This window comes from Oryzias latipes, chromosome 20 (genome assembly GCF_053564925.1).
Source record: "Oryzias latipes strain Hd-rR chromosome 20, Olatipes_Hd-rR_3.1".
Taxonomy (NCBI): domain Eukaryota; kingdom Metazoa; phylum Chordata; class Actinopteri; order Beloniformes; family Adrianichthyidae; genus Oryzias; species Oryzias latipes.
The window spans coordinates 5,919,533-5,945,351 of NC_136256.1; the positions used below are offsets into that span (position 1 = coordinate 5,919,533).

The 25,819-nt window shown below is 41.6% G+C and overlaps 1 protein-coding gene and 1 long non-coding RNA gene across 3 annotated transcripts in view; both read right to left on the reverse strand.

Annotated features, from left to right (window-relative positions):
* Positions 1-25,819, reverse strand: part of sugct (succinyl-CoA:glutarate-CoA transferase) — a 101,845-nt gene that overhangs the window by 11,013 nt on the left and 65,013 nt on the right. The window contains exon 13 of one of the 2 annotated variants that reach the window (XM_004080827.4): positions 2,794-2,857. In XM_004080827.4, the coding sequence (XP_004080875.1) occupies positions 2,794-2,857 (64 nt within the window). Of the gene's footprint in view, positions 1-2,793; positions 2,858-5,415; positions 10,806-25,819 lie in introns of those variants that run through there. The other variant, XM_020712467.3, reaches the window with a different exon arrangement.
* Positions 15,354-25,681, reverse strand: LOC144988161 (uncharacterized). Its single transcript, XR_013651990.1, has 2 exons — positions 17,272-25,681; positions 15,354-16,925 (listed from the first exon to the last, which is right to left on the reverse strand). It is a non-coding gene; the product is annotated as an uncharacterized LOC144988161 (long non-coding RNA).

Consider the following 25,819-nt stretch of genomic DNA (forward strand, 5'->3'; position numbering starts at 1 on the left):
TGAGATGAGAATAGGTTTTACTGGGATGCACAGATCATTATGGAATAGATAAGTACTGTAAATATTAAAACCAACTTATGTTTTAAGTTGATTTCAAAATGTTGCAGGCTTCCAAGGTGGGATTAATTTCCAAGGTGGGATTAAGCAGTCGCCTAAAAGTCGGACTCTGGGCAGCCGGTCTCACTATGCTGGTGCGGTTGGCTGCCCAGCAGACGGAGAGACGCTGCGGGTGCCATCATAGCGGCCATGATCGCTCCAGCTACTTAGGCTCATGATGGTTATCTAATTTTCATCCAGACAATAATTAAAAGATCCTCCAGTTTTATTTTTTTTATTTTTGGGGGTTATGAATCAAAGATACACACAAGGTGTATCTTTGTATAAACCCTTTTCTTATTTTCTTATTTATTTATTTAATATATGTATATTTTTTATAGAGGGATGGGAGATGCTTCACAACATTTATCCAGTTTTATTTTTATTTTTCCTTTCTAATGCGTGTTAATGTGGGATAGCAAGTCGCTAAACAGACAGACAGACAGAAATAACGTTTAAAATGGCTGTCATCCAGGCACAGCTCCTGCTAACCCAGACACATTGACGTGCTTGTCGGCACATCTGTAGAACTCTCCAAATCATATACAGCATGACACCTGGGACCACTGTCTGTATAATAGAACTGGACTGAGTGAGTGTGACATCACCCAAAGAAAATGCCTTGCTTCTGGTTCCATCCAAATGAAGTCAATTCAGGCCCCATTTTTCCATGATACGTCCGTCTCCATGTTGAAACCAGGTATCCTCAGTTAGCCGTGATTGGTCCGCGTTGGTTTGACTCTACATTTCTATGGCAACCACGCTCTCCAATCAGCAGTGAGCTTGTTAGAAGACCACACTCCTTACACTGAAGGTTTGCTTTGGAGAATCTGTCAATCAAATGCTTCAAGCATTTGATGCAAGGCCACCTTCTTTTACTGAGGCATGTGATTGATCAGTTTATAACTTGAATAACTTGCGAGACAGCAAAAATATAATATAAAAAAGGGGGTTGTCAGAAAAAATTAGTTATTCTGACCAGTAGAATAGCTGAGTAATAGCTGTTTATTTCTCTTGAGGATTTTGTCTTCTTGTCGTTCCTGTCTGAAATGCAGGGGGGGGGGGGCTCAATCCCTGGGACATATCTTTAAAGGAATGGTTCTGTCTCACAGCAGTCTTGGACCGCAAGGAGCAGATTGTCTCTTGCAATTCTTGCAATTCTTCTTTTTTGATACAACTTTGTGCAGAAATGTCCCTGCACAAAGTCACCCCCCCTCACCCACAAATAATGACATCACAGCGGGAGAAATAGTAATAAAAAAATATGGGGCCAAAATCTCTTATGGGGCTTCAAAAAAAATTACCAACAAAACTAGAAAACACGTGTAGGGAATATCCACACAATTGTGAAAAAAGTGTGAATTTTTTTTTTTTCCTTTTCGCACAATATGGGAAAAAAACTTTAGGGCGAGCAATCTTCATAATATTTCATAAACATACTGCTAGCTTAAGTCCCCAACCACCACCAAAGTCTTTTGAACTTAATTACTGATTTAAACTCCTCCTAGGGATTTTGATCTATTCCTCCTAACTCCTTGAGCTAACTACTTGGGAAAAGATGTTGGAATTAGAAGTTGTAGATTTTGAACGGCGTTAGTGTAGCAAATTTGCAAAAATGATGCTGCTCACACATTTTTAACCAAAATATTGTAAAAACTGAACACAGGTCATTGACTTAAATTGAACAGAATTGTATAACACAGAACATGAACATATTAGGAGTGTGTGCGTGGTTAACAAAAACCTCTGTTTGCCAATGAAAGCCAAAAGTTTACTGTTGATGATTATTCTGAAAATTGCAGTGACATGTTTGTTACCCCAAAGCAACCAAAAATGAAATTGTTGCTATGGTGATAAAAACCAACAGAAGAGCCGGCATTTTGAAAAAGCGTTTTTTTTCATGCATTTATCAGATGCAGCTATGACCTGCTTGGCAGGAGGGTAGAGTGAGGCGCCTGTAACATCTGCTCAGCCAGCGAAGGAGGGTAAAAGGGGGTGGCAAGGGTGGGGGCATGCAATGCAGCTTTAATATTTCTCATTTTTTCTGTTAAGTTAATCTTTTACTAAAGACTAAATGCCGTGTCATAGCCACTACGTAGAATTTGATCATATTACAAGGATGACAATGTGTTATACAGGATGGTTCAAATACTTCAACACTTTCTTCTCCTTTTCCACAAGGTCAGAGTGAGTTTGAATAATAAAAAAAACATTTTCAAAGTCATCACTTCTGCATCATTTGGGCAAAGAAAGTACCATATTTCTATGTGAAGGCTGACAGGGACCTGCTGGTGTTCAGTTTCATCTTAGTATCTTTCTAACCAGAGGGAGTCGGTGGATTCAGTACACGCCACCTCCACCTGCCTCTTATGAATGTCTTCCTGTGTCAGACCACAAACCACTGTGAGGTTAGAGTCAGATTCCAGCGTAAACACGGCCCGGTGGACAAACGGCTTCCTGTTAGTGGAAACCGGCTGAGATCCATCAAGCGGAGCGGACAGGCGTCCCCCTGGATGACCGGCAGGATCTTGTGGTTTTGATGAGCAATATTTGTTTGCGCATCTGTGGAGAAATTCATCAAAGCCCTGTCCTAGTGGAGTGTGTGCATGTCTGTGCGTGTTTATGAATGTTAACGTGCATACACATGCAGACAATGGCACTAACAAACTGGTGTCAGAGAAGATGAGAGAGGCTGACCGGGCACAGCGATGCGTCCTGCGGTCGGATGCTTCATTTCCTGTATGAGAGCGTTGTGTTTCACCTGTAAACAAACAAACACACAAATTAATTCAACTTGATTTCGGTGAGTTTAGTTTTCAGAATGAGATTTGTGAGCGTCCGCTACTTCAGACGCCAGGCTCCCTGTTGTGGAAGCTGTGAACCTAAGTTGGTGTGGGTGGAGGAGGCCCTGCTCGGAATGTTTGTGTTTGTTTGTGCCATCATTAGAAAAACGACATGCAGCTCTTCCAGGGAAGGGAGCGCCGCTCTGCTTAATTTCTGCTGCGGTGGCAGTGTGGAATGTAAATGCAACAAGTCAACAGTCTCGTGTGTGAGTGTGCTCGGCTGCGCCGCTGAACAAAATCGCCGTCAGCGGCAGCAGATCCACTCAGTTTCTCTGCAGCCCCATCAGGAACTCCCAGAAAATTCGTTGTTATTCCATTTACTACTAAAAACAGATGTATCTTTCCTAACACCAAAAAGCCTTCATTCATGCAGCATCTGCCTATTGTCTAGAATCTGATTTTGGGCTGCACTCTCTCCAGATTCATGGCCTCAGGGCCTTGGAGCTGCTGCATCCCAGTCCTCCACAGAGAGCAGAAGGTTTATGACTGAGGCTTGCTTCCATCAAAGGGTTAAAGTGAACTGAGCTGAATGATTGGGTGGTTTGGGTAGATGGATTTTGGATTAGTTTGCACTCAGACTCTGGAACCCTTTCAGACCCTTCTCTACTCTCGCTGCTCACTTTTGTTGTGGCATCCTCGTGATCTGCTGCAGTAAAAAGTGGTGTTCTGTTTTCGGACATTCATCTCAAAGTCAAAGCAGAAACGGAGATCTTCAGGGCAGAACATTTCTAACATTAAATCTTTATATTCTGTCAGGAAAATCCCAGGAAAGTGAGGTCAGAGAAAAATGACAGTTTTTCTAAGAATGAGCCTAAAGAAACAGAATATTCCTTCGTGATGAAGCCCAGTTGATCAGAGCGTGGCACCCCCACCTGGAGCTCTCTTCTCGGGTTCTGTCTGGACCTCTGTAACTCGAGGCCGACGTCAGCATCAGGCTCTAGCAGCATCAGCATGACGCGGTGGTCGTCCTGACCTGAACTCAGCACTCGGTGACCTGGAAGACCCGATGAGCGCTGAAGGATTCAGAGAAACCTTTTACCGGAGGCGATAAATAAAGACAAAGTCACAGCGGGGGGCTGCCGACAATCCTTCATCTGCTCTGACCGACTTTACAGGCGCACCTGAATCATCCGGGCCGACATAGAGGAGGAAATGATGCCATCAGTTATTTCTGGAGGGAGATGAGGAAAACAGCAGTCCATATTCAGAGAGTCCTGTTTCTGAGGTCTGATTTCCTGTGAGATTTAGGAGTTTGCTCTACAGATGAGGGCGCCTCTCTAAAAACGTGACACCCTCAGCTGGTTTTTGCATAAATGATCATGATGAAGTTGATGGCTCACTGAAGGCTTTTGCTGAAAAAACCCCAGCCCAGTCAGTGTTCTGATGGTTTGGGTTTAAAGGTTTTTCAAACAACTTTGAGAAACAAATATGAACAGATTCTATTAAGATTCTTGAGACGAATTTCCGGCGGCTGAAGAACTGTTCCAGTTTTGTCCAAACAGGTGTCTTTCAGAGCTGGATTGCTGTGTCACTTAAGCTTCGTACACAGCAGGCATGCGTTCAAGAACGCGCTAAACAGGCATTCCTGAACGGGGGTTCAGCAGGTGGCGATCACGCAGGACTGTCAAAAATAAGGCTGAGAGTTAACTGTAAATGCTAGCTGTAAATCAGATTTCAGGGATTCTGTAGTCAGGGCTGAAAATTGATACCTTTTCTGTTCATCAGGAGACGAGTCAAACAACATGTGACTAAATGATTACAAACTAGTTGTCACAGCATTCTTTGCCCGCATGAGCTCTTTCCCTCTGTCCCAAATGTTTTTTTGCTTTAAAAAGAAGACGTGTAAATCCGGGTGTTTGTGGCCTCCTTCCTCCAATAAAGTCTATGAACCCACTTTCAGACACATGTAGAGGAGTTAATTTAAGGGGGGTGCCAAACAGACCAACAATAAACGCCTGCATTACTCGTGTTTGATGTGAATGCAGAATGTGTTCACTTTAATCATCAGTTATTTGTTGCTTTGTTTTGGTTTATTTTATTACTCTTAGTCAGGCATGTCCAAAGTCCTGTCCATGGGTCAAATGTGGCCTGTATTCAAATTTCTACTGGCCTGCAGGCTCCTGTCAGGAAATCAATTGTGTGCGGCCCCCAGTAATTTCTAAAAACTGTTTGTCCTGAATTGGGATTGCCTAAATTCTGTTATGAGCCTTGATGAACCTTTGGCAACAGTCCATGGCTCCTTGACCTTCAGAGCCTTAAGGGCATAATGACAGGAATAGATTATTTGTCTCTGTTAACAAAACCTCAGTATTTTGTACGTCTGACTAATTTAACTGTTTAAGTTAATTTCCTGCTCACATGATTGAAATTTACTTTTTTTAAGTTTAATGATTTAATGATTAATTAATAATGAATAATGTGTAACATTTCATATGAATCAAGATTTAATGCTGATGAAAGTTTTTTGTTAGACTTTTTTTTGGCGGTTTTCTTTCTAATCTACAAATATAAAATTCAAAGTTTTTTTAGTAAAAAAAAATGTATTTAATTGTATTTATTTTCTAGGTAAAGAAATCAAAAGTGACCCATTGAAAAACATTTTCGTTAAATAGTTCATTTGCATTTATTGATATTATATGCAGGCCGAATTGTAGGCTCCCACATTATCATCTCACCAAAACGTTTGGACCTCCCTGCCCTTTGTACTTATTTGGATGAATACTTTTCAATTCGATTTGAGTAACATTTTTTGAAGTAACGCATCTTTTTCTTGTCGTTTTTGGATACTCTATCACCTAGACCTCATACTGGATTTGTTCATAAGTCTTTGCTTCATAAAGTTGCAGGGAAAAAACTCCAGAAAACAAGCTGCATCTGCTGCTGCCTGGTGTAAAAATTCCTTTGGAATAAGTAATGTCTCTACTGTCCCAGACAACATGACGTATGCTGCATCTTGATGAATCCAATAAGCGGTGTTTCTTCTAAGCAGCACTGCAGACACACTTTTAGATTTCAACAAACCCTGCAGCTGCCTTCCCACTTGATTTGAGCGGATTGTCAATGTCAGAGATTTTAGAAGGTTTGAAAAATTTGCCAAAAGGTATGTGAAAAATCAAAACATATTTTAGGAGGTTTGGGAAACTGTTACAGACTTGGCTGGTTCTCATTGTATCTGACAGAATTATGTGTGCTAGCATTTTCTGATCTGATTCTTCAGCTGCTCCCTTGTTGTTTGGGGATCCACAAGGCTCCATGTTAGGACATCATTAGTTCTCTTTGTACCTCTTTTCTCAAAGTTTTATTCTAAGAAAACATTGTTACCTTCTACTGTTATGCTAATAATATTCATATATATTTGATCAAAATGATGTCCTGTCCCACCACTTTGGCCTACAATACATCAAAGACTGGATGGCCCTGAAGTTAAAATGTCCCAAAAAAAAATTGAAGTGATGAGATTGATCCAGGCAGCTCCCGTGACCCCTTTAGAGTACCTCAGGGTCCCCAACTCCACATTTAAAACATCCTGAACCTGAGTTTGAAAGTGGAAAACTTTTTATCCTTTTAAATACTTTTTCAATGTTTGAGTTTTAAGTTTGATTGCAGTTATGTTGAGGTGTGATTCAAGTTAATGGCATGATTGATTGACAAACACTGCGAATAAAGATTTTAACTTTATTTGCTTTATTTACTTAATTTTCTGCAGATGTTTAAAATTTGATCACACGTCTCCCTTGATGTCAGGAGTTCATCTGATAAGGAATATATTATCATCCATCCATTTTCCGAACCCGCTTGAATCAAACACCCTGGACAGGTCAGCAGTCTGTTACAGGGTCACACATCCTGCACACTCACATCTAGGAACAATTTAGAGACACCAACTAACCTGTAAAGCATGTCTTTAGAGAGTGGGAGAAAATCTGAGTGTTTCAAGAGAACTCACACATGCACAAGGAGAACATACAAACTCAAGACAAAAAATGAACTGGTGGAGATTTGAACCAGGAACCAGGGCATTCTCACTGTGAGGGAGCAGTGCTAACCACCACACCACTGTGCAGCCCGAGTTTATATGATGCTACAGCTAAAGTTCTTTTAGTTTAAAAACAAGAATAATTATTGTTTTGTACCCAATAAATGAGGTCAATCAAGCTTATATTTTGGAAATCAACGCACTGTTTTATTCTAAGACACAATAAATGTCTGCACTGAAGCAAATAAAAAATAATTAAAGAAAACTAATTTTGTACTTTGGGCATCAACAGATGACACACACACAGGCACACACACAAACCTACACACACACAAACACGCACACAAAAGGGGGGGGCACTTTAATAAAAGCCAAGCTCTGATCGATGGCTTTAATTTAAGGATCAAACTTTGCAGGAAGTCAACTGCTGCTGAACAAATTACACTGTGTGTTTCTGTGCACATGTGTGAAACTATGTGTTTGTGTGTCTGTTGCTTAAGGACGTGCAGCCTCAGTCGGGCCTTTGTGTGAGCTTTTGGTCCGGCTCAGATTTGTCGCATTCACCATTGTGAGTCTTCTCTCCTGACGTGTCGCTGACAGATGCATCTCCGTTCACCGGAGGTGAAAGCCACGACAAAAAGGATTTTGCCTTGATGGTGACAAAACAAAGATGCCCGACTGCCACACTCGGATGTGTGTGCTTGCGTGATTGCAAGCATGTGTAAGGTTTGTAATCCTATCTGTGTGCAATGCAGGGAATCATTGCATCCATATGCTCATCACACAGAGTGGTCACAGACAGGCTTTATTTTCCACTCATTACATTTTCAGACTGTAGACCATTACGTCTGAAAAATGACTTGTCACCGTTGTGTGTCTGGACACACACATGGACAACTAGCTTTAATCTGCTGGAGGGAGTGACACAAAAAAGGCTGCGTATTACTACTGAAACATTAAATCAATTCAATTTTTTATTCATTAGGTCATGATTCAATTTAAGAATCAATCCAGTCTGACAGTAAATACTATTTTCACATTTTTCAAATGTGTATTTAAAACAAATTTTGTAAAAGAGATAACCACTTTTTATTTAACTAAACTGAACATTAGTGAATTATTTCAATAGAATACATCAAAAATTAATCAAAAGTAGTTTTTCACCCTCAATAAATGATATGGAATGATATGTCCAGCTTTTTTCACAGTGCAGTTAGTAAAGAAGAAACCATTTGTATCACAATAGGGCTTTAAAAAGCCTGATTTACAGAGGTCCTAATGAAAGGTCACAAAAATATGTTTTCATGCAAATAGATTAAATGCGATAATCAGTTAATGTTTATGCAGTTTAGGGAAATCCGCCCCAAACAGCATTATTCAAATGAGGATTTAGCATGATCTATGCTAAAGTCCCAACTCCTCTTCTGATCTGTCGTAAAAGTGTTCCCATTAACTATGATTATGCTGTTTTTAGGCAAAATTAAAAACCTATGTTGTTCACTACCGAGTTTATGCAGAGCAGCAGTAGGGGTGACCAAGACTGTTGGTACGGAGCAACCCCGCCCCCATTTCCCGTCATCCATCTCTCCTGCTAGCTTACAGTCCCTCACACCCCCAACCTAACATTGCCAGAACAACAAAAATGGCGAGTAATATCAGAGCTATCCAGCCATACAGTTTTGGTCCAGATTCCAGCTCAGACAAGGAAAACAAAGACGTTCATGGATCTATTTGTCTGTGAGTGGATGCAGAGTCGAGCAGGGAGCGTTTGGCTCGCAGATTGTATTTCTCTATCACAAATACAATCTATTTCCAACTGCATTGTTTTTGAATGCTCCTCATTAACAACATTTTGAACAAATAAATACTCAGAAATGCAATTTTAAGCTTTGTTTCCTTTATATATGTCCTCCATTATCAGAGAAATGCTACAAGAACATGTTAAAAACACCAAAAACACCATTTTCATCAAAGTGAGTCTTCAAATCAATGCATTACAGGGTATAGAAGATCGATAAACTCTTGGGTAAGAGGTGTTTAACTTAAAAAAAAAAACTTAGTCTAGTTTTCTGCTATAGAACTATCCTGGATAAAAGTAAATCTTAACAGATATTTGTTACTAACTGCATATGCTCAACTGATCAGCTTCTGCTACAGGTTCATGGATCAAAGCTGTGGAACACTCAACTACAGCGGTTTGACAAACGCCTACTCTGTCCTGAAGTAAAACACAACATGAAACCCATTTTTACAACAAATTTTTAACACCAGAATGAGACTGCAGTTATTCTTTCCTCTGTTTTGATCAGCAGCTTTTTTCCATGTGGTTTATTTTGCAGTGCTTTGTTCCAGCTGTGGTTGTATTAAAGTACATTTTCAATTAAGTGAGCGGTATGTTTTTTTATAACTGACCCTAAATGAGATTCTGCTGTGCGATTTTCTGGAAGAACAGCTAAAAGGATAAATGTAATGATGGTCCTGGCATCTGGCAAAAAGGACCACTTTAGTGATACCTGTCAATCTATGGAGGATGGAGGACTCTGGACTAAAGTGGAGCAGCCTCAGCACAGTTTCTCAACTCTGTGTAAATGTTTGCTCCCATCAATGAAGCAGAAAAATCAACAGACGGAGTCTAAGTCCATCGGCTGGAGCACTGAGCTGCAGGTCGAGGGACAAGTCTAACTGCTGGCGTGCGGTTTCTGAAAATGATTTCTTCATCTTCAGAGGCTTAAATCTATTCTTCAATGATGAGTGAGTTAAAACTCTGTCAGTGAGTTAGGTTATCAAATCTTTGCTCCACTATTTAACGCCTCCTCTACCTCCCTCCTGGAGTCTTTGAAGTGACTGTGGCAGAGAATTAAGTCAACTGAGCAGCACCCGGGGGAGCCATCCGGCCCCCTGTTACATCATGTTACAGCAACATCAAGGTGAGGAGGAGGAGTAGTGGCGAGAGGGATAAAGATCTGAACCTGCTGCTCTCTGTTTGACCTCCAGAATCAAAGCTTGCTGTTAATACGGCAGCGTTTTCGCTCCTCTCTGCCCGCCAGCGCTCTCAGAGGTATTGGAAGCAGAAATCCAGCCGTCCCTGATGAGGTTTCTTCATGTTTGCGGCTCATGACATGAATAACATTCTGGAACCGTAAGACCTAAACCTATCTGGAAGTTTGAAGCAGCTTTAACTCGCACAATTCAAACTGCGGTTTCTGAACAAAATCACACTTGGATGCTGACGAAATCTGTTTTCTCTTCTCTGTGGGGGGACTCTGAGGACAACGAGTTGTCCGGCAAACCAGTAAAGATGCGCTTGGAAACAATAGCAAAAGAAAAAGAAGATCCTCCCTGCTTGTTTAGTTTGAACACCATGGACTAAACGTGCGTTCAAGAACCTGCGTTTAGCAGGTTCTTGAATGTGCGTCATGTGTCAGGTGTGCCCGTAGCTTTAGAACTTGATGCAGGGCAATTTTCCAGCTCTGTGCAGGTACAGCACAGGTGTGATGAAGCTGCTGATAATGCTGATGCTCATGCTGACCAATGTGATTTGCAGGATGAGAGTTAAGGAGGCATACAGGACCACTGGGCCCAGCAGGCTGAGCTGCAACAACTGTGTGCTGCTGTTGAACACCAGGGTGATCATGATCACCTTGAAGGCCTTCTTCTTCATGCTGTTCCAGCTCTCGGCGCCGTGCACCCCATCGCCAGGTGCCGGCTGCTTCAGCACATAGAGAACACGCATGCCGCAGTACAGCAAGATAAGGAAGAAGACTAAGGATTTAGATATGAGCAGAAATGCTAAAACAGTGCGATGCACCAGAAGTGTAGTCATGCAGTCGAGCAGAATGAGCAGCCAGTCGACCACGCAGCACAGCAGCCTGTAGCGCAGAGGCTTGAATCTGAAACAGGAGCAGAGGAGGGTCAAACTGAGTCTGATTTCTCCAAGGAGTTTGGTTCCTTTCAGCTTTGGCTTCTCTTCTGAGAATGCTGTTTATGGAACATTGAGTGTGTGTCATGAGTGTGATTTCACCCATCAAAAATGGTTTACTTCCATTTTGTCAAATACAGACACCACCATGTTGGAGCCAGACAATGTCAGTAAGCAGTGATTGATGAGTCGGTTTGAGTCAACTTTTGTATGGCAACCACTTTCACCATTCAGGAGTGAGCTTGTTGAAGGTCCACAGTCCTACCACTTGAAAGCAGGCTACACGAAATCTGTCAATCTAATGTTTTGAACACATGACAAGAGACCACATGATAGGATTATCAAGAACATTAAAAAAGGTTATCAGAGCAAAAATGGTTATTCTGACCAACAGAGTGGCTGAGTAACAGCTGTTTATTTCTCTATAGGAGTCTATAAGATTTTGTCTTCTTGAAACAAGCAGCCACTTCCTGTTTGGAACACCAGGGATGAGGGGTCACTCAGCCTCGTTCTTCCTTACAGTCAATGGTGTGAAAACATACCAGAGGGTCAGCTACCTGTTATTTGGGTGGTCAGGGCTCAGCGGTTTGAATTCTACCCTTTACTGTAGCTGGATCTTTATACGTTACATTGACCACACCGCTCTCCTCAATTAACGGTCGCCTAATTTCATCCATTCATTCTGCCCGAGCAGATCATGAGCAAAACGAAGACGGATCTTGGACTTTTGTCGTGTTCCTCAGATGCTGTGTTAGTATTTTGTTGTTTCCTCCTACTCCCTGTTTAACGATCAATCCAGGTTTGAGTTCTTAACCATTCATAGTTGTTTCAGTTTGAGTTATTTGTTATGTATTTATCTTAGAATCTTTTTTTAATAAAATGATTGTGATGATTTATAGTTATAACAAAGCTATTATTATGTTGTCTATTATCTATATAACAGTGTTTATGATCAAATATGCTGTTTTCTTTTTGACAAAAACCAAGCTAAAAGTGTTTAATCTCAAATATTACTTTGGAGTTTTTCTTTTCAAATTATTAAACAGGAATAAATAGAGATGATTATTTTGTCTACTTTTTTTCACATGAAGTTCAGGTGGAGAGTACTACAAAAAAAACTAACTTTTCTGGAAGTTTGTCTCCATGGTTCAGTGTCTTTGAGGAAGAACACTATTGACCCTGAGAATGAAAAGATGAGAAAACATGGAGTCAGATCATCCATCATTACCTGAGGAACAAGGTGGGATGCACCACAGCCAGAAAGCGCTCCAGACAAATGCAGGTCTGGAAGAGCGGGCGGGAAATTAGCATGAGCTGCAAGAAAAACTGAAGCAGCAGCACGCCAATCACCAAGGACATCTGCAGCGAGAAGTGAAATAGCGTGTAGAAGGACGAGCAGCAGAAGAAGATCTCTGACACGGCCAGGTTGAGAGCGAAGACCTCAGAGGCCACGGCTCTCCCCGCCACGATGAGCCAAAGAACGTAGATGTTGGCAGGCAGGCCCACCACCACATTAATGGCCAGGATAGCTTTTATTCCATCAATGAAGAAAGTTGGATCAAACCCGGATGACTGATTGGTTCCAGTTGAATTCATCTCCAGCAGTTTTTTGGCGGATCTACAGAAACTGAACCAAAGTTTGAATTTATTATTTTTTTCTTCAAGTACAAAAAAGTCTACTAAACTCATAGAACACAGCAAAGTTTGCCTCTGTGAAAGATTCAGATGCTCTGGTTGGATGATTCAGACTACGTCAAAACTTTGAAGCTCTGTTTAACCATGAATTAGGCATTTCCTCCCCTTGAACCATCTGTTCCGATGCTGGACAACATAAAACTTTTTCCCAAAGTGGTTTGAAACTGTCAACAAACAGCCATGGATTAATGATGCGGCAGAAGTCTGCTCATTGGTGTTCAGCCGCCTCTCAACGGACATTAGCTTTGTGAAACATAATGAGCAGAAATGATGATTTATTTGTTACGCACCTCAGTCTCACTTGCTGCTTCTAAACACCATCCATCCACTCTAGGTTTTGCATTCAAGAGTTCTGCTGTTTGTAATTTGGGCTTTTCATTTCTCCAGCATCTCACCACATGCTCCTTTTAAAGTGGACCCACCTGTCGATTTGCATGGCGGGCAGCGGAGTCTAAGTTTACATCTGCTGCATTCAAACAAGCTGAATGGAGACACGGATATGGTTTCTGTGGACTGAGGGCATGGCCACATTTGCATTGGATTTCCCTCAGAATGCAATTTGTCAGAGAACTTTTACAAACAGAACGTTTCTTCACAAGTTCATCAAGACCAACCAAAGAGACTGATCTGGACTTAAACTAGAACCTCATCCTTCATGAGGACAAATATGAAGCATTTTTGAATGAAAGTTTGACTCCTGCTACCTTCAAGAGAGCAAGGCAGCTGTGATGATTGAATTAGCTGTTATCCACATTTTTCACGAAAAATATTTTGCAGTGAACAAAGAACTTACTGTTCTTATCTTAAAAATTCACAACCTACATTATTATAGCCTACGCTATTATAGCGCCAAAGCTTGTATGAAATCACAGGTCCAAGAGAACCACAGCTTCTGTAGAGTTACAACATTGACAGAACCACATTCTTTACAAACAAAAGCATTTATAGAAGCTCTCCCCCTTAATTTAACCACATCCTTTACAGCAGTGTTTTTCAACCAGTGTGCCGCGGCACACTTGTGTGAAGTGAGAGATGGTCAGGTGTGCTTCGGAGAACTCTTCAAACTTCACAAAAAAAGAATTTACCATTGTCAGGATATCCGCTCTGTGTTCATCCAAACACATCCAGATTACACACTGAGTAGTTAGGAATGTGAACGATCATTAAATTAATGTTTCTTGTGTTTATTTGATTTTCTATTCAAGATGCTTTGATAAGAATGACTTTTGCTGAAACTTTGGCCAATTGCTTTCATTTTGGAAAAAGTTCAGGAGTGTCAGTATCCAGGCCTCAAGGGCCGATCTCTAACATGTTTTCGCACAAGCTTGCTGTTTAAGCTCCTTATTGGTTAAACACCTGGTACCTGGTACCTGATCCTGGTAATCAGCAGCAGATCAGGCAGGGTTTCTGGAAAACCAGCAGGAGGCCGGCCGTCCAGGATTAGAGTTTGTCTTGAAGGCTTACCGTAATTAAATATGTCATCAATCTAACCAATCAGACGCGGTTAACATCCTTACTTCCTTGTGTCGACATGGCTCATAAAGTCTCTGAGTTACAACAAAAGATCCGGTTAAGTGCTGTAGCTTCCAGCGGGATCCAGTGTAAGACTGTGTAAAATGTGCATAAAATAATCAAGTTGGAAGCGTGAGTCTGTCGGCAACACAGCACCACAGCTTTTTCACAATATCTCCCATGATTTATTGGGTTACTATGACAGCATCTCTACACTACTGTTAAATGCCAAGAAGCACAACAAGTATTGAAAAGTCTGTTTTAACAGTTTAAAAATAATCTTTAGGAACTTTTCAAAAAGTTGAAGTTATAAATATAAATAGCAAAATTTAAAAAGACTGAATTTTTGCAAACAGACACATTTAACTAAGACTAAAGGGAAATAGTTGTATTTGTACTAAAAATAAATAGACCATTTTGTTAGAGTTATACTTGTGATTTGGACAAAAAAACTGTTAGTAAAACTATTTCAACTAGTACACAAAATGTCTGTGAGATCCTGGAGGGACTGGTACATACAGAATACAGAGTTTCCCTTTTTTCCATTTATGGTTGCTGATATGCCTTGTGATTTTTGTCAACAAAAAAGTGAAACTTGGTTCAGAAAAGGTTGAAAAACACTGATCTGTAGCACTACTACTTTTATAAAACCAATACCACGATAAACTAAAGCCTTTGTCGAGTCACAACTTTCATAGAAGCACATTTTGTACATAACCACAGCCTGTATGAAACCACCACATCCATCACTACATCCTTCACAGAACCAAAACCTCCATATAAAAGTAGTTACGGTCATTTAAAAACATTATTATTTTCATTAAGATAACCAAAGTTAGGCTGCACGTTGGCATGATGGTTAATGTTCTTGCCTTGCTGCAACAAGGGGTTGGTTTAAATACCGGTTGGGTTCTTTCTGTGTAGCGTTTGCGTGTTCTCCTTATGCATGCGCGGGTTTTCTCCGGGAACTCCGGTTTCCTCCTACAGTCCAAGAACATACTGTACTTCATAGGTTCATTGGTGCCTCTGAATTGCTTCTAGGTGTGCATGTGTGTGAGTGTGTGTGGGTTTGCAACAGACTGGTGACCTGTTCAGTGCGTATCCCACCTTCACCAAACAATAGCTAGGTTGGCTCCAGCAAATCTCGTGACCCCAAAAAGGATTCAGCGGGCTCTGAAGATGGATGGATGGATGGACGGACGGACGGACGGATGGACAGATGGGACGCACGGATAACAAAAGGTAAAACAACAAGTTTTTTCATCATTCTTTGAGCATACTTAAGGTCATTACTATTTCAGTCAGACAACTCTTGCAGAAGAACATTTATTTCACAACATCTTTAGGATGACATTCACAATTTGATTCACAACTTCGTTTTGGCATAAGGCTCCGTTCAATTCCTTGAGACAATTATTTTTCCATACACTTTCGGGTAACAACCCCCGTAACGGAGCCCACAGGTGGAAGCCGGGGAGGAGGGAGGGGCAAAGAATGAGCGCTGAAGGTAAGAGAGAATGAACAATTGTACACCTGACTTAAATAGGACGCTAAGCAGGTGGGTTAATTAACAGACCCGCCCTAGGGGAGTAACCTGCAATTCTGCCGAGTGTCTGCCCGAAATGCGACGAGTCGCTTATTTCAGTCAGACAACTCTTGCAGAAGAACATTTATTTCACAACATCTTTAGGATGACATTCACAATTTGATTCACAACTTCGTTTTGGCATAAGGCTCCGTTCAATTCCTTGAGACAATTATTTTTCCATACACTTTCGGGTAACAACCCCCAACACCAAGATTATCCAGAAGAAGAAGAAAATGTAAATGTATAATGTATAATCAGTGTGTAAATAAGATGAGGTGTGTTTTCGGCAGCATTCCATTTTCACTTCATTTCATTTCATTTCATTTCATTTTCCAGTATGACTGCTATGTGTTTACCCGGCACCATTGACCGTTTGGCCGCTCCCTTCGAGAACCACTCTACGAAGGGAACATGCTATCTAGTGTATCTGCTATGTGTTTACCCGGCACCATTAACCGTTTGGCCGCTCCCTTCGAGAACCACTCTACGAAGGGAACATACTATCTAGTGTATCTGCTATGTGTTTACCCGGCACCATTGACCGTTTGGCTGCTCCCTTCGAGAACCACTCTACGAAGGGAACATGCTATCTAGTGTATCTGCTATGTGTTTACCCGGCACCATTGACCGTTTGGCCGCTCCCTTCGAGAACCACTCTACGAAGGGAACATGCTATCTAGTGTATCTGCTATGTGTTTACCCGGCACCATTGACCGTTTTGGCCGCTCCCTTCGAGAACCACTCTACGAAGGGAACATTCTATCTAGTGTATCTGCTATGTGTTTACCCGGCACCATTGACCGTTTGGCCGCTCCCTTCGAGAACCACTCTACGAAGGGAACATGCTATCTAGTGTATCTGCTATGTGTTTACCCGGCACCATTGACCGTTTGGCCGCTCCCTTCGAGAACCACTCTACGAAGGGAACATGCTATCTAGTGTATCTGCTATGTGTTTACCCGGCACCATTGACCGTTGGGCCGCTCCCGTTCACCAGGGGAGCATACTATCTGAAGAGAGAGAGAGAAAAAGAAGACTGGAGGGGAGCCAACAAGATTACACAACCTGATTCAATTTAAACACCATGCATTTTATACTCATCATTCGCGGCTTCTACTTGAGGGAGGACTTCTCTTAAGATAATTATTTTCCTTACGCTTTAGGGTAACAAAAACCCCCAACGCCAAGATCATCCAGAAGAGAAAATGTGAATGTATAATCAGTGTGTAAATAAGATGAGGTGTGTTTTCGGCTGCATTCCATTTTCACTTCACTTCATTTCATTTTCCAGTATGACTGCTATGTGCTTACCCGGTACCATTGACCGTTGGGCCGCTTCCTTCGAGAACCACTCTACGAAGGGAACATGCTATCTAGTGTATCTGCTATGTGTTTACCCGGCACCATTGACCGGTTGGCCGATCCCTTCGAGAACCACTCTACGAAGGGAACATGCTATCTAGTGTATCTGCTATGTGTTTACCCGGCACCATTGACCGTTTGGGTCGCTCCCTTCGAGAACCACTCTACGAAGGGAACATGCTATCTAGTGTATCTGCTATGTGTTTACCCGGCACCATTGACCGTTTGGCCGCTCCCGTTCGAGAACCACTCTACGAAGGGAACATGCTATCTAGTGTACCTGCTATGTGTTTACCCGGCACCATTGACCGTTTGGCCGCTCCCTTCGAGAACCACTCTACGAAGGGAACATGCTATCTATTGTATCTGCTATGTGTTTACCCCGGCACCATTGACCGTTGGGCCGCTCCCGTTCGAGAACCACTCTACGAAGGGAACATGCTATCTAGTGTATCTGCTATGTGTTTACCCCGGCACCATTGACCGTTGGGCCGCTCCCATTCACCAGGGGAGCATACTACCTCAAAGAGAGAGGGAAAGAAATGAAATGGGAGCCGACATAAGAAGTACTCCTACCTGATCTTAGAACGTAAAGCCCACGTCCGCAAAACGCTGGCGGAACTATAATTCTAGCCGCAATGGACGACCCTAGGATGACACAAACTTACATCCAATACAATGCTCCCGATGACATCCTATGCCATGAATGAAATAACCACATATTTGAAGCTTCCATCACATACTATGACGGGGTTAACGGCCATAAACATTTCATCTGGCATAATATTCACACAAGCTTAGTAAAATCCATTATTCTAAGCTGCCATCACACTATGACGGGCTCGACGCCATTATATACACATCATGCATGCTACTAACGCAGGCTTAAACTGCCATTATTACGAACTCCAACGACAATACCACAACGAGCTTAACGGCCACAAAGTTTTCTCCCATTTGGCATACCAATTAAAATGAATGAATTGATACAACTTAGAGCAACCTAAATTTTGAGGCTTCCACCTGACAAATAATTTTCTTTCAACATTTATAATCCAAGAATTTCACACTCATTCTGCAGCTGACATAGATTGATTCAAGCCAGAAGTGTCCTTGGAACGCAGAGGAGGTCCACCACCCCTTCACTTTCAGTGCAGCAATAGGTACGTTGAGCAGTCATCGTTGCAGCACCAGATCAGGGAAAGCATGGGTGACATCATTTCCTGGAAACGGAGAAGCTGATCGGGGCGTGAGGGTTCGCAGGCTCAGGATGCGATGCATAGATAAAAAACAAAGCAGTATTAGTCTTGACAAGAATATATAAATAACCCAGAAACTGATCAGTTTCAAAAATGATTGAGATAAATTAAATAACAGTGCTTTTAAAAACAAATCTGAGAAAGTGAAATTTAGTAGATAGTTAAGGTAAAGACCCATTGTGGATTTATCGCACCCTAGAAACCACCATAATTACAAATTCCAACAGTGAAATAATAGTGAAATATATGACCTGCACGGAATCTTAACACCAATTTTTTGTTTTATATATTCCAATGATAAAAGTGACCTTTGACAGTTTCAGAGGGACGCACCTTCAGGAGGCCATCGAGGAGTAGGAGTAGTAGATGGGAAGAGTAGCCAAGGAGATTTGTAGATGAGGAAGGTCAACATCCCACGTAGCAGAGGATTACAGCTCGGCTGGATTTGATGCCTTGTATATGATATTAATGGTTCTCAAATTTTTTATTTAGCCAAGGGCGACTGGATACTGCAAGAGAGAACTTGAGAGCCATGAGGGATCATGGTTTTGATATTATTTTTGCTAGACTGAACCTTAAGCATTCAGAGGCGGAGTATAAAAAGCCTCCAAATGGGGATGCATCTAGCAGAGTGCCATCTGCTTAGAAAAGTCAGATCGAAGACTGACTTGTGGACACAAGATTTAACTCTTGAACTAAGCTTGAGAGCGCAAGTGATATATTTCCTATGGTCAGGGTAGAAGTTGCTCAAAGTGTTAATTAACCAAGTCAACCGATGACACAATACTATCATTCAATATTGAAACAGCCTTAATATAATCTCCAAGGATGAAATAACCGGACGACCCCTTAAGAACCATCAGAGCTGTAGATTCTGGCGGCCGGTCAAACACAAACCACTCTTCTTAAATCCTTTTCCCCCAAACCAGAAGGCGCAGACACAGGAGAACAAGCGGAGGAAGCCTGAAGACACAACATTCATCACAAAACCACTCCAGGCATAGAGAGGGAAAGATCAAACGCAAAACACGAAAATCCAGAACAGGAACACGCGGCCCAGGATCGAACTACCCCCAGCCGAGAAAACAAGGCCGCGACGAGACCGACACACTCACTAATGCGGCCGACGCAAGTCCCTGAGGACAGGGCAGGACCCACTGGGGTACACAGAGCAGGGAAAAAAAAACAGGCGGAGCAGAACGTGCGGGGCAATGAATGAGGATCGCTGAGTGAAGAAAATGAGCCATAGATGCTGCATAAGAGAGACCAATCATAAGGGAAAATGTCCATAGCGCAGAGACGGGTCCAAGAGACACTGATTCACATTCCAACTAACCAGCAGCTACAACAACGAAGAAAACAAACAGAAGAACCGCCATAATAATAAAGCCAGCATCAAATTAAAGACAATCAAGATTTACACACAGCTCCCAAAGAACAAAACAGCAATAGAAAATAAATGCTAAAAGCCACGATAAATTCAGCCAGCATGAGAAACCTGTCCAAACGAGGACTGCCAGCCTTCACAACCACAGAAAGGACCCCACAACCCCTGAAAAAAAATAAAATAAAACAACCGGACGACGCAGAACTACGCAGCAGAAAAAAAATCAGAAGTGCATCATAAAGGACCCGGAAAAAACTACAATTCCCAGGGTCCTTAGGGGCGTGACGTCACCGAAGTAAACAGGAAGTGAGACGCAGCCATAGAAAACTACATGGGAAAAGTACCGCACGACGCTCACCGTGGATAATTGGGGTGACCACGGCAGACGAGAAGACCCGACTACTCCTGATCGGGGGGCACGGACATCCCGAACATTGCGGAAAGCACACCCCCTGCAGATGCACGCGACCGCGGCGAAACGAACGCGCTGTGCGCCGTCAGCCGCCCGCGGATCGGCAGCCGCCCGCGGAGCGGAGGAGAAATTAAGGAGAGCAGACGCGGCGAAACCAAAACCCCACATCAGAAAGATGGGGATCATCCTTCCCAAGGACGGGGGAACATGGCAAGACGCCGAAAGAGAAGGAGACCCGCGGGCTCGGAGACCGGCAAAGAATGAGCGCTGAAGGTAAGAGAGAATGAACAATTGTACACCTGACTTAAATAGGACGCTAAGCAGGTGGGTTAATTAACAGACCCGCCCTAGGGGAGTAACCTGCAATTCTGCCGAGTGTCTGCCCGAAATGCGACGAGTCGCTTATTTCACTATCACATCCAGGTTTTATGCAGAGTTTGGAAGAAAGAATACAGATTTCAAGAGATATTGATCATTTCTGTCACTGGATTGAATAAAACTGCTGGAAAATGCATTAAATACTTTGCCTCTACTGCGCTCATTGCTGATGTGATTAGGGTTTTTTATGTTAAAATAGCCTGGATAGACATGTCATTAGCCTAATACTGAAAATATCATCATTACATTATTCAGAACAGAGAACAATATCATGCTAACGCCTGATAAGATTGGAATGTCGGAATGCATGTTATTCCAAGTTATTATTTCTGTTAACATGTTTTTTAATAAATATTTTTGAAATACCAAGGGTCATGTGCTGTAATTTTACCGATATAGCTAAACTGAGTTTCTGCAATGTCAGATTTTGAATGTTTCTGGTTAGATCTGGTTTGTGCAAGACTATTTTCTCCGACTTCATATTATTTATCAGACAGATCCGGTTAAATGTCTCAGTAAACATGCGTCATGTTTTTGTTTGCTCTTTGGGATGAGCATCATCTTGCAGCACATGAGAGAAGATCAGATAGTCATCCACCTGATTTGCATGACAGATGCTGTCTAGTTAAAGCAGGAGAATATTACATTTCAAAACCTTGCATGGTTTACATAAATATGATTACGTAAAACGCCCTGCGACAGGCTGGCGACCTGTCCACGCCAAACAGTAGCCAGGTTAAGCTCTGGCAGTCCCATGACCATAATAGGGATAAAGCAGATTAAGAAAATAGATAGATGGATCATTACAGAAACATGTGCATCTCTTCCCTCTTACGTAAGTCTTTACGTAAGGTAAGGTGGAGTCACAAGTGTTAGGAACACCTGCCTCTACCATGAAATATGCAACGATCATAGAGTGTCTTATTCCCCAGTCCCCACTGATATCTTCATTGGCCAGTCCAACTTGATTGTCGTTATTTTAATATTTCAAACATAAAAATCCAGATTTTTTTCCCCCCAACACAGCTTCATGGGTTGCTTTCTCTTTAGAAATAATGTTTTTGATATTCCGATCGCTATGGTGGTGCTATTATCATCACCCTGATAATAAAACAAGAATTCCAAAGACTTTGGTCTGGTCAGCTTTGAATATTTGTCCTTTAATGAAACTTTTAAAATTCACCCACAGAAGAAATATCAGTACTGCAAGTCAGTTTATCAGCTGGACTCTTCTAAGATAAAGCCATGCTGCTGCGAAGGCTGCACTCTGGGGTCTTTAGATACATTCTAGTGCTAATTTGGACATGAAATTTATCCTCCATAAGGTAAGATCTGTATCACTGTTTTTACTCATCTGTATTACAGGAAGAGATGTTCTTCTATACATCCCAGAATGCAGCAACAGGACTGTGTCTAGGCTGCATAGTAGCAAAAGAAAGAGAGCTCTAGAAGGGTTTGATATGAATTCTCAGAATCATTAAGCCTACATATGCTCAGAAAAAGCAGCTCTTCTGTGGTTTATAAATTAAATGTTGCCGTCCACATCTGAAATGAAGATAAACTATACATCTTAATTAAAGACCCATGTGAGGAAGAAACCACGTCTTTTGATGTTGAGGACCACAAATTCAAAATGATTAGTCTCTGTTTGGCATCCTGGAGTTTAGCTATTATCCAGTTTCCATAAAGTCCATCCACATCCAGATCTTCAGCTCAGAGAAAACATCTTCTGCCAATTATTACAAAAACGAACAGATCAGCAAAAATGTTTAACCCCTGAGAAACCCAAAAAGCCGGTCTCTGGACCTCATTCCGACAGAGAATCTGTGGAGGGAGTTGAAAGTCCAAACATCACAGCTCTAGAGGAGACCTGCATGGAGCAATGGACCAAAATAGCGGCTACAGAGGAAACTTTCTAATAACCCCTACAAAACGTTTGACCTCTATCCTTTTCTACCAGGATTATATGAGAAAGTTTTGATATTAATTTTTGTCATTAGACAAACACTTATTTTCTGTTCTATTATTCAAACATGCTTTAAAATTTAAATGTAATTTCCAAGATTATTTATTTACATTCTCTCTCTCACCTAATTCTCTCGTGTATCTGAGTGGGACAACTTGCACAATCAGTAACTGACTTTCGTGTCCCATTATACATAATAAAACCAATGCAATAACTAAAAGATTGCATTAAATCAACATTTAAACTTTTAGAGAAATGGTATAAAGTTTATGGATTCAGTTCTATTTATGGCTAATGAAATGAGGAAGGTAGGCATGGGATGACATGGACAGTGGAAATGAAGACCGTTGTGTCTGTGGTCCTCGTGAAGAAGATGGGTTTCAACAAGCATGGCGAGTCTACTAACAAAGGTCCTTAAACCAGAACAGACTCCCACACAGAGCTCTGATTGGCAGATCCTAAAGCCTGCCGTTAAACTTTGACTAATTACAGCCCTGACAGCGAAACGCAGATTTAAAGCTTCATGTTTGCATTTGTATGAAAACACACTACTTGAACCTTCACTCAATTAGTCTGCTTCATGTTAAATGAGAGCTCCATAATTGTTCACCTCTGACCCCGAAACATTCAACATCAAGTAAAGTAAATATAAACACAGTTCTGACTCGGCTCTTGTTACACACAAGTGTCGTCGTTGTGCATTTGTGTTCTGGCCGGTAATGAGTGGTGGCATTAAAAGGCGTTGTTGGCGTAATGAGCCACAGATGTGGGTTCAGAAGAAGCTCTCCCCATCGTTTGTTTGATCTCTCATTTCAAGTAAATTTTGGTATTTTAGCTCGTTAGCTGCTACTTTGTGCATGGTTACATAAAAACAGGTTTCAGCTCCAAAAATAACATGGAAAACCAGCGGTCGCCGACATTTCTCTCCCTGTCCTGGTCCATGCTTTTGTTTGAAACTCTGTTCACTCCTGATTATTATCTGTCTGTTTATCTCTCATTCTCTAGCAGAGTCACTGTTTAATTGGAAGGCCCTCCTCCTCTTCTCCTCCTTCCCCATGGGAAAGTATGCAGACACATTTTGATTTGATTATGCCTCACAAACCAAATCGTGCCGCACAGCATTCCTGCTCCAAGCAGGCAGTAGATTTAGGTCCAGGGTTTGATTCCCACCTTAAATTCTCCTAAAGCGAAACATCCTTAGACGGATCTGCATCCTCTTATTTCTCACACGGTTCAATCACTCCGAGATTTTGCAGATTTCACACCACAGCCACACAAGAAGGCCGGACTTAAGCCTAGAGACGCCCTCTACAGGCAGCCACATGGACACATTTGCGACAAACACTTTATAACAGCAGTTAAACCACATCTTATTCAACATTTTCCATGAATGTGAACAGATTCCAGATGCATTTAATAAAAAGTCCCTTCAAATGAAAATAAAGCATCAAAATTCATTGAACATTCTCTAATATCAAGCATTCATGAACATACTCTAATATCAAGCATTCATACCTGGAAGTGTTGATGATAATTTTTTCTGTTTCAATTTGGAGGTTTGGAGCTTTAAAGTTTAAAAAGAGGCACATTAAAAGCTTTTCTTCTCTAGCTGACTCACAGCCAAGGAATTACAAAACTGAAATCCTGATTTCATAACTTCCAAGATTCATTTCTATATTTTTACTCCAAAAATAACTGCAAGAAAAGATTTATGGCAAAACAGTGCCTCCCCAACTACTTTCATAAGAGAAAAGCACATTTCTACAATCCAAATGTTTCCAGTAACAGTTGACAATCTTTATAGAAAGTAACTCAGATGTTCCTGATGTTTGTGTTTTCAGTCTAAGTCAGTCTCTGTTTTGATTCTGTTGGACCCCAGTGCAGCGTTTGGTTTGCCCATGGAAGTGTACACAGTCTCAGCCTGGACCCAACACAGAATCAGGGATGACTTCAGTGTGGCCTCATCAATACTCATTTCAGGAAAATAAATTTAAAGTATAGTTTGCTTCCTTAGCTTTTAATCCAGCTGGATTCTTTTGTCTGTTTTATTTTTATGTCCTGGACTGCAAGGACCAGATTTTTTCGCAATTCTTCTTTCTTATTGCGTCGAAGATATCATTCTCGCCACAAACTCAAATACTTACCAAAATTTGCACACACCCAGTGATAATTAATTTTGGGCACAGTGAACAACCCAAAAAAGGGGTGACATCACAGCAGGAGAAACTGTCAAAATGGGGCCAAAATCTCTTTTGGGGCTAAAAAAAAAACATTTTTAAAATATACTAAACCAGAAACACACGCACAGGTGTCAGGTATATCCAAAGGAAGTTTTTAAAACTATTATGGGATGGCCACAGGACATATGTATGGCTTGGCTGCCATTTTATTGCAAAGTGCGAAATATGGCGATTTTCAAATTTTTCCACAGTACAAGAAACAAAACTTTTGTTCGAGCGATCTTCACAAAATTTTACACACACACCACCAGTAAGTTTATAATCAGTTGTGTTGTGCAGAAGTCAGGTGGATACATAGCTGATAGGCCTAATGAATAGACTGTTAGAATTTGTATTATAGCAAGAAAAAAGCATCTAAGTACAGAAAAATGAGCGGCCATCATTACTTTAAGAAATGAAGGTCAGAAAATAATTGGGAAAACTTTGACAGCATAAGAAAGGTAAGGGGGGACGTTTCAACGTGAAAGAAGACACACCCCCAAATAGTACAAAAGTGCAGCTATGTGCATTGTGCAGAACAACATCGTTTTGGAAACCCTAAAAAAAGGCCATCCGCAAAGAGACAAGATTATGAAGCACAGTTTAAACTGCAAGCTATCAGCTACAGGAAGAACATGGGAATTGACCAGCTTCCAGAGAATTCAAGATGACTGAATCCATGGTTCGCAAGTGGAAGGAGCTGGAAAACGAACTCCGGCAAGTCAAGAAGATGCGCCCTGTTTCCAAAAGGCGCATCAGGTGGCCTGAGTTGGAAGACCGGTGCTAGTGATGGCTTAACAATGGGAGAACAGCTGCGAGAAGCATCCCTATAGTCACCATTCGACTGAAGGCAGGAACGCTTGCAGAGGAAATGAAAATTGAACATTTTTCTAAGAGGTCCATCTTGGTGCTTTTGTTTTTTGAAACTGTTCCATCTATCCATCGGGGTCAAGGACTAAGGTGGTGCAGCAACTTCCAGCGGATTACAATGAAAAGCTTTCTATCTTCCACTCCCTTTACTAAGTCTTAGTCTTTTATTAAGACTGGGAGGCAGCGAGTTACACCACACTTTGTGAATGGATTGTAGATGCTTTGGCTAATGTGTCTGCTTGCACTGTTCTTCCAGCTTTCACAAAAGCCAGCATCATTCAGCCCAGCTGTTCATTTCAGATACAGAAGATGAGGACTTTGATTGATTTTTGGATGC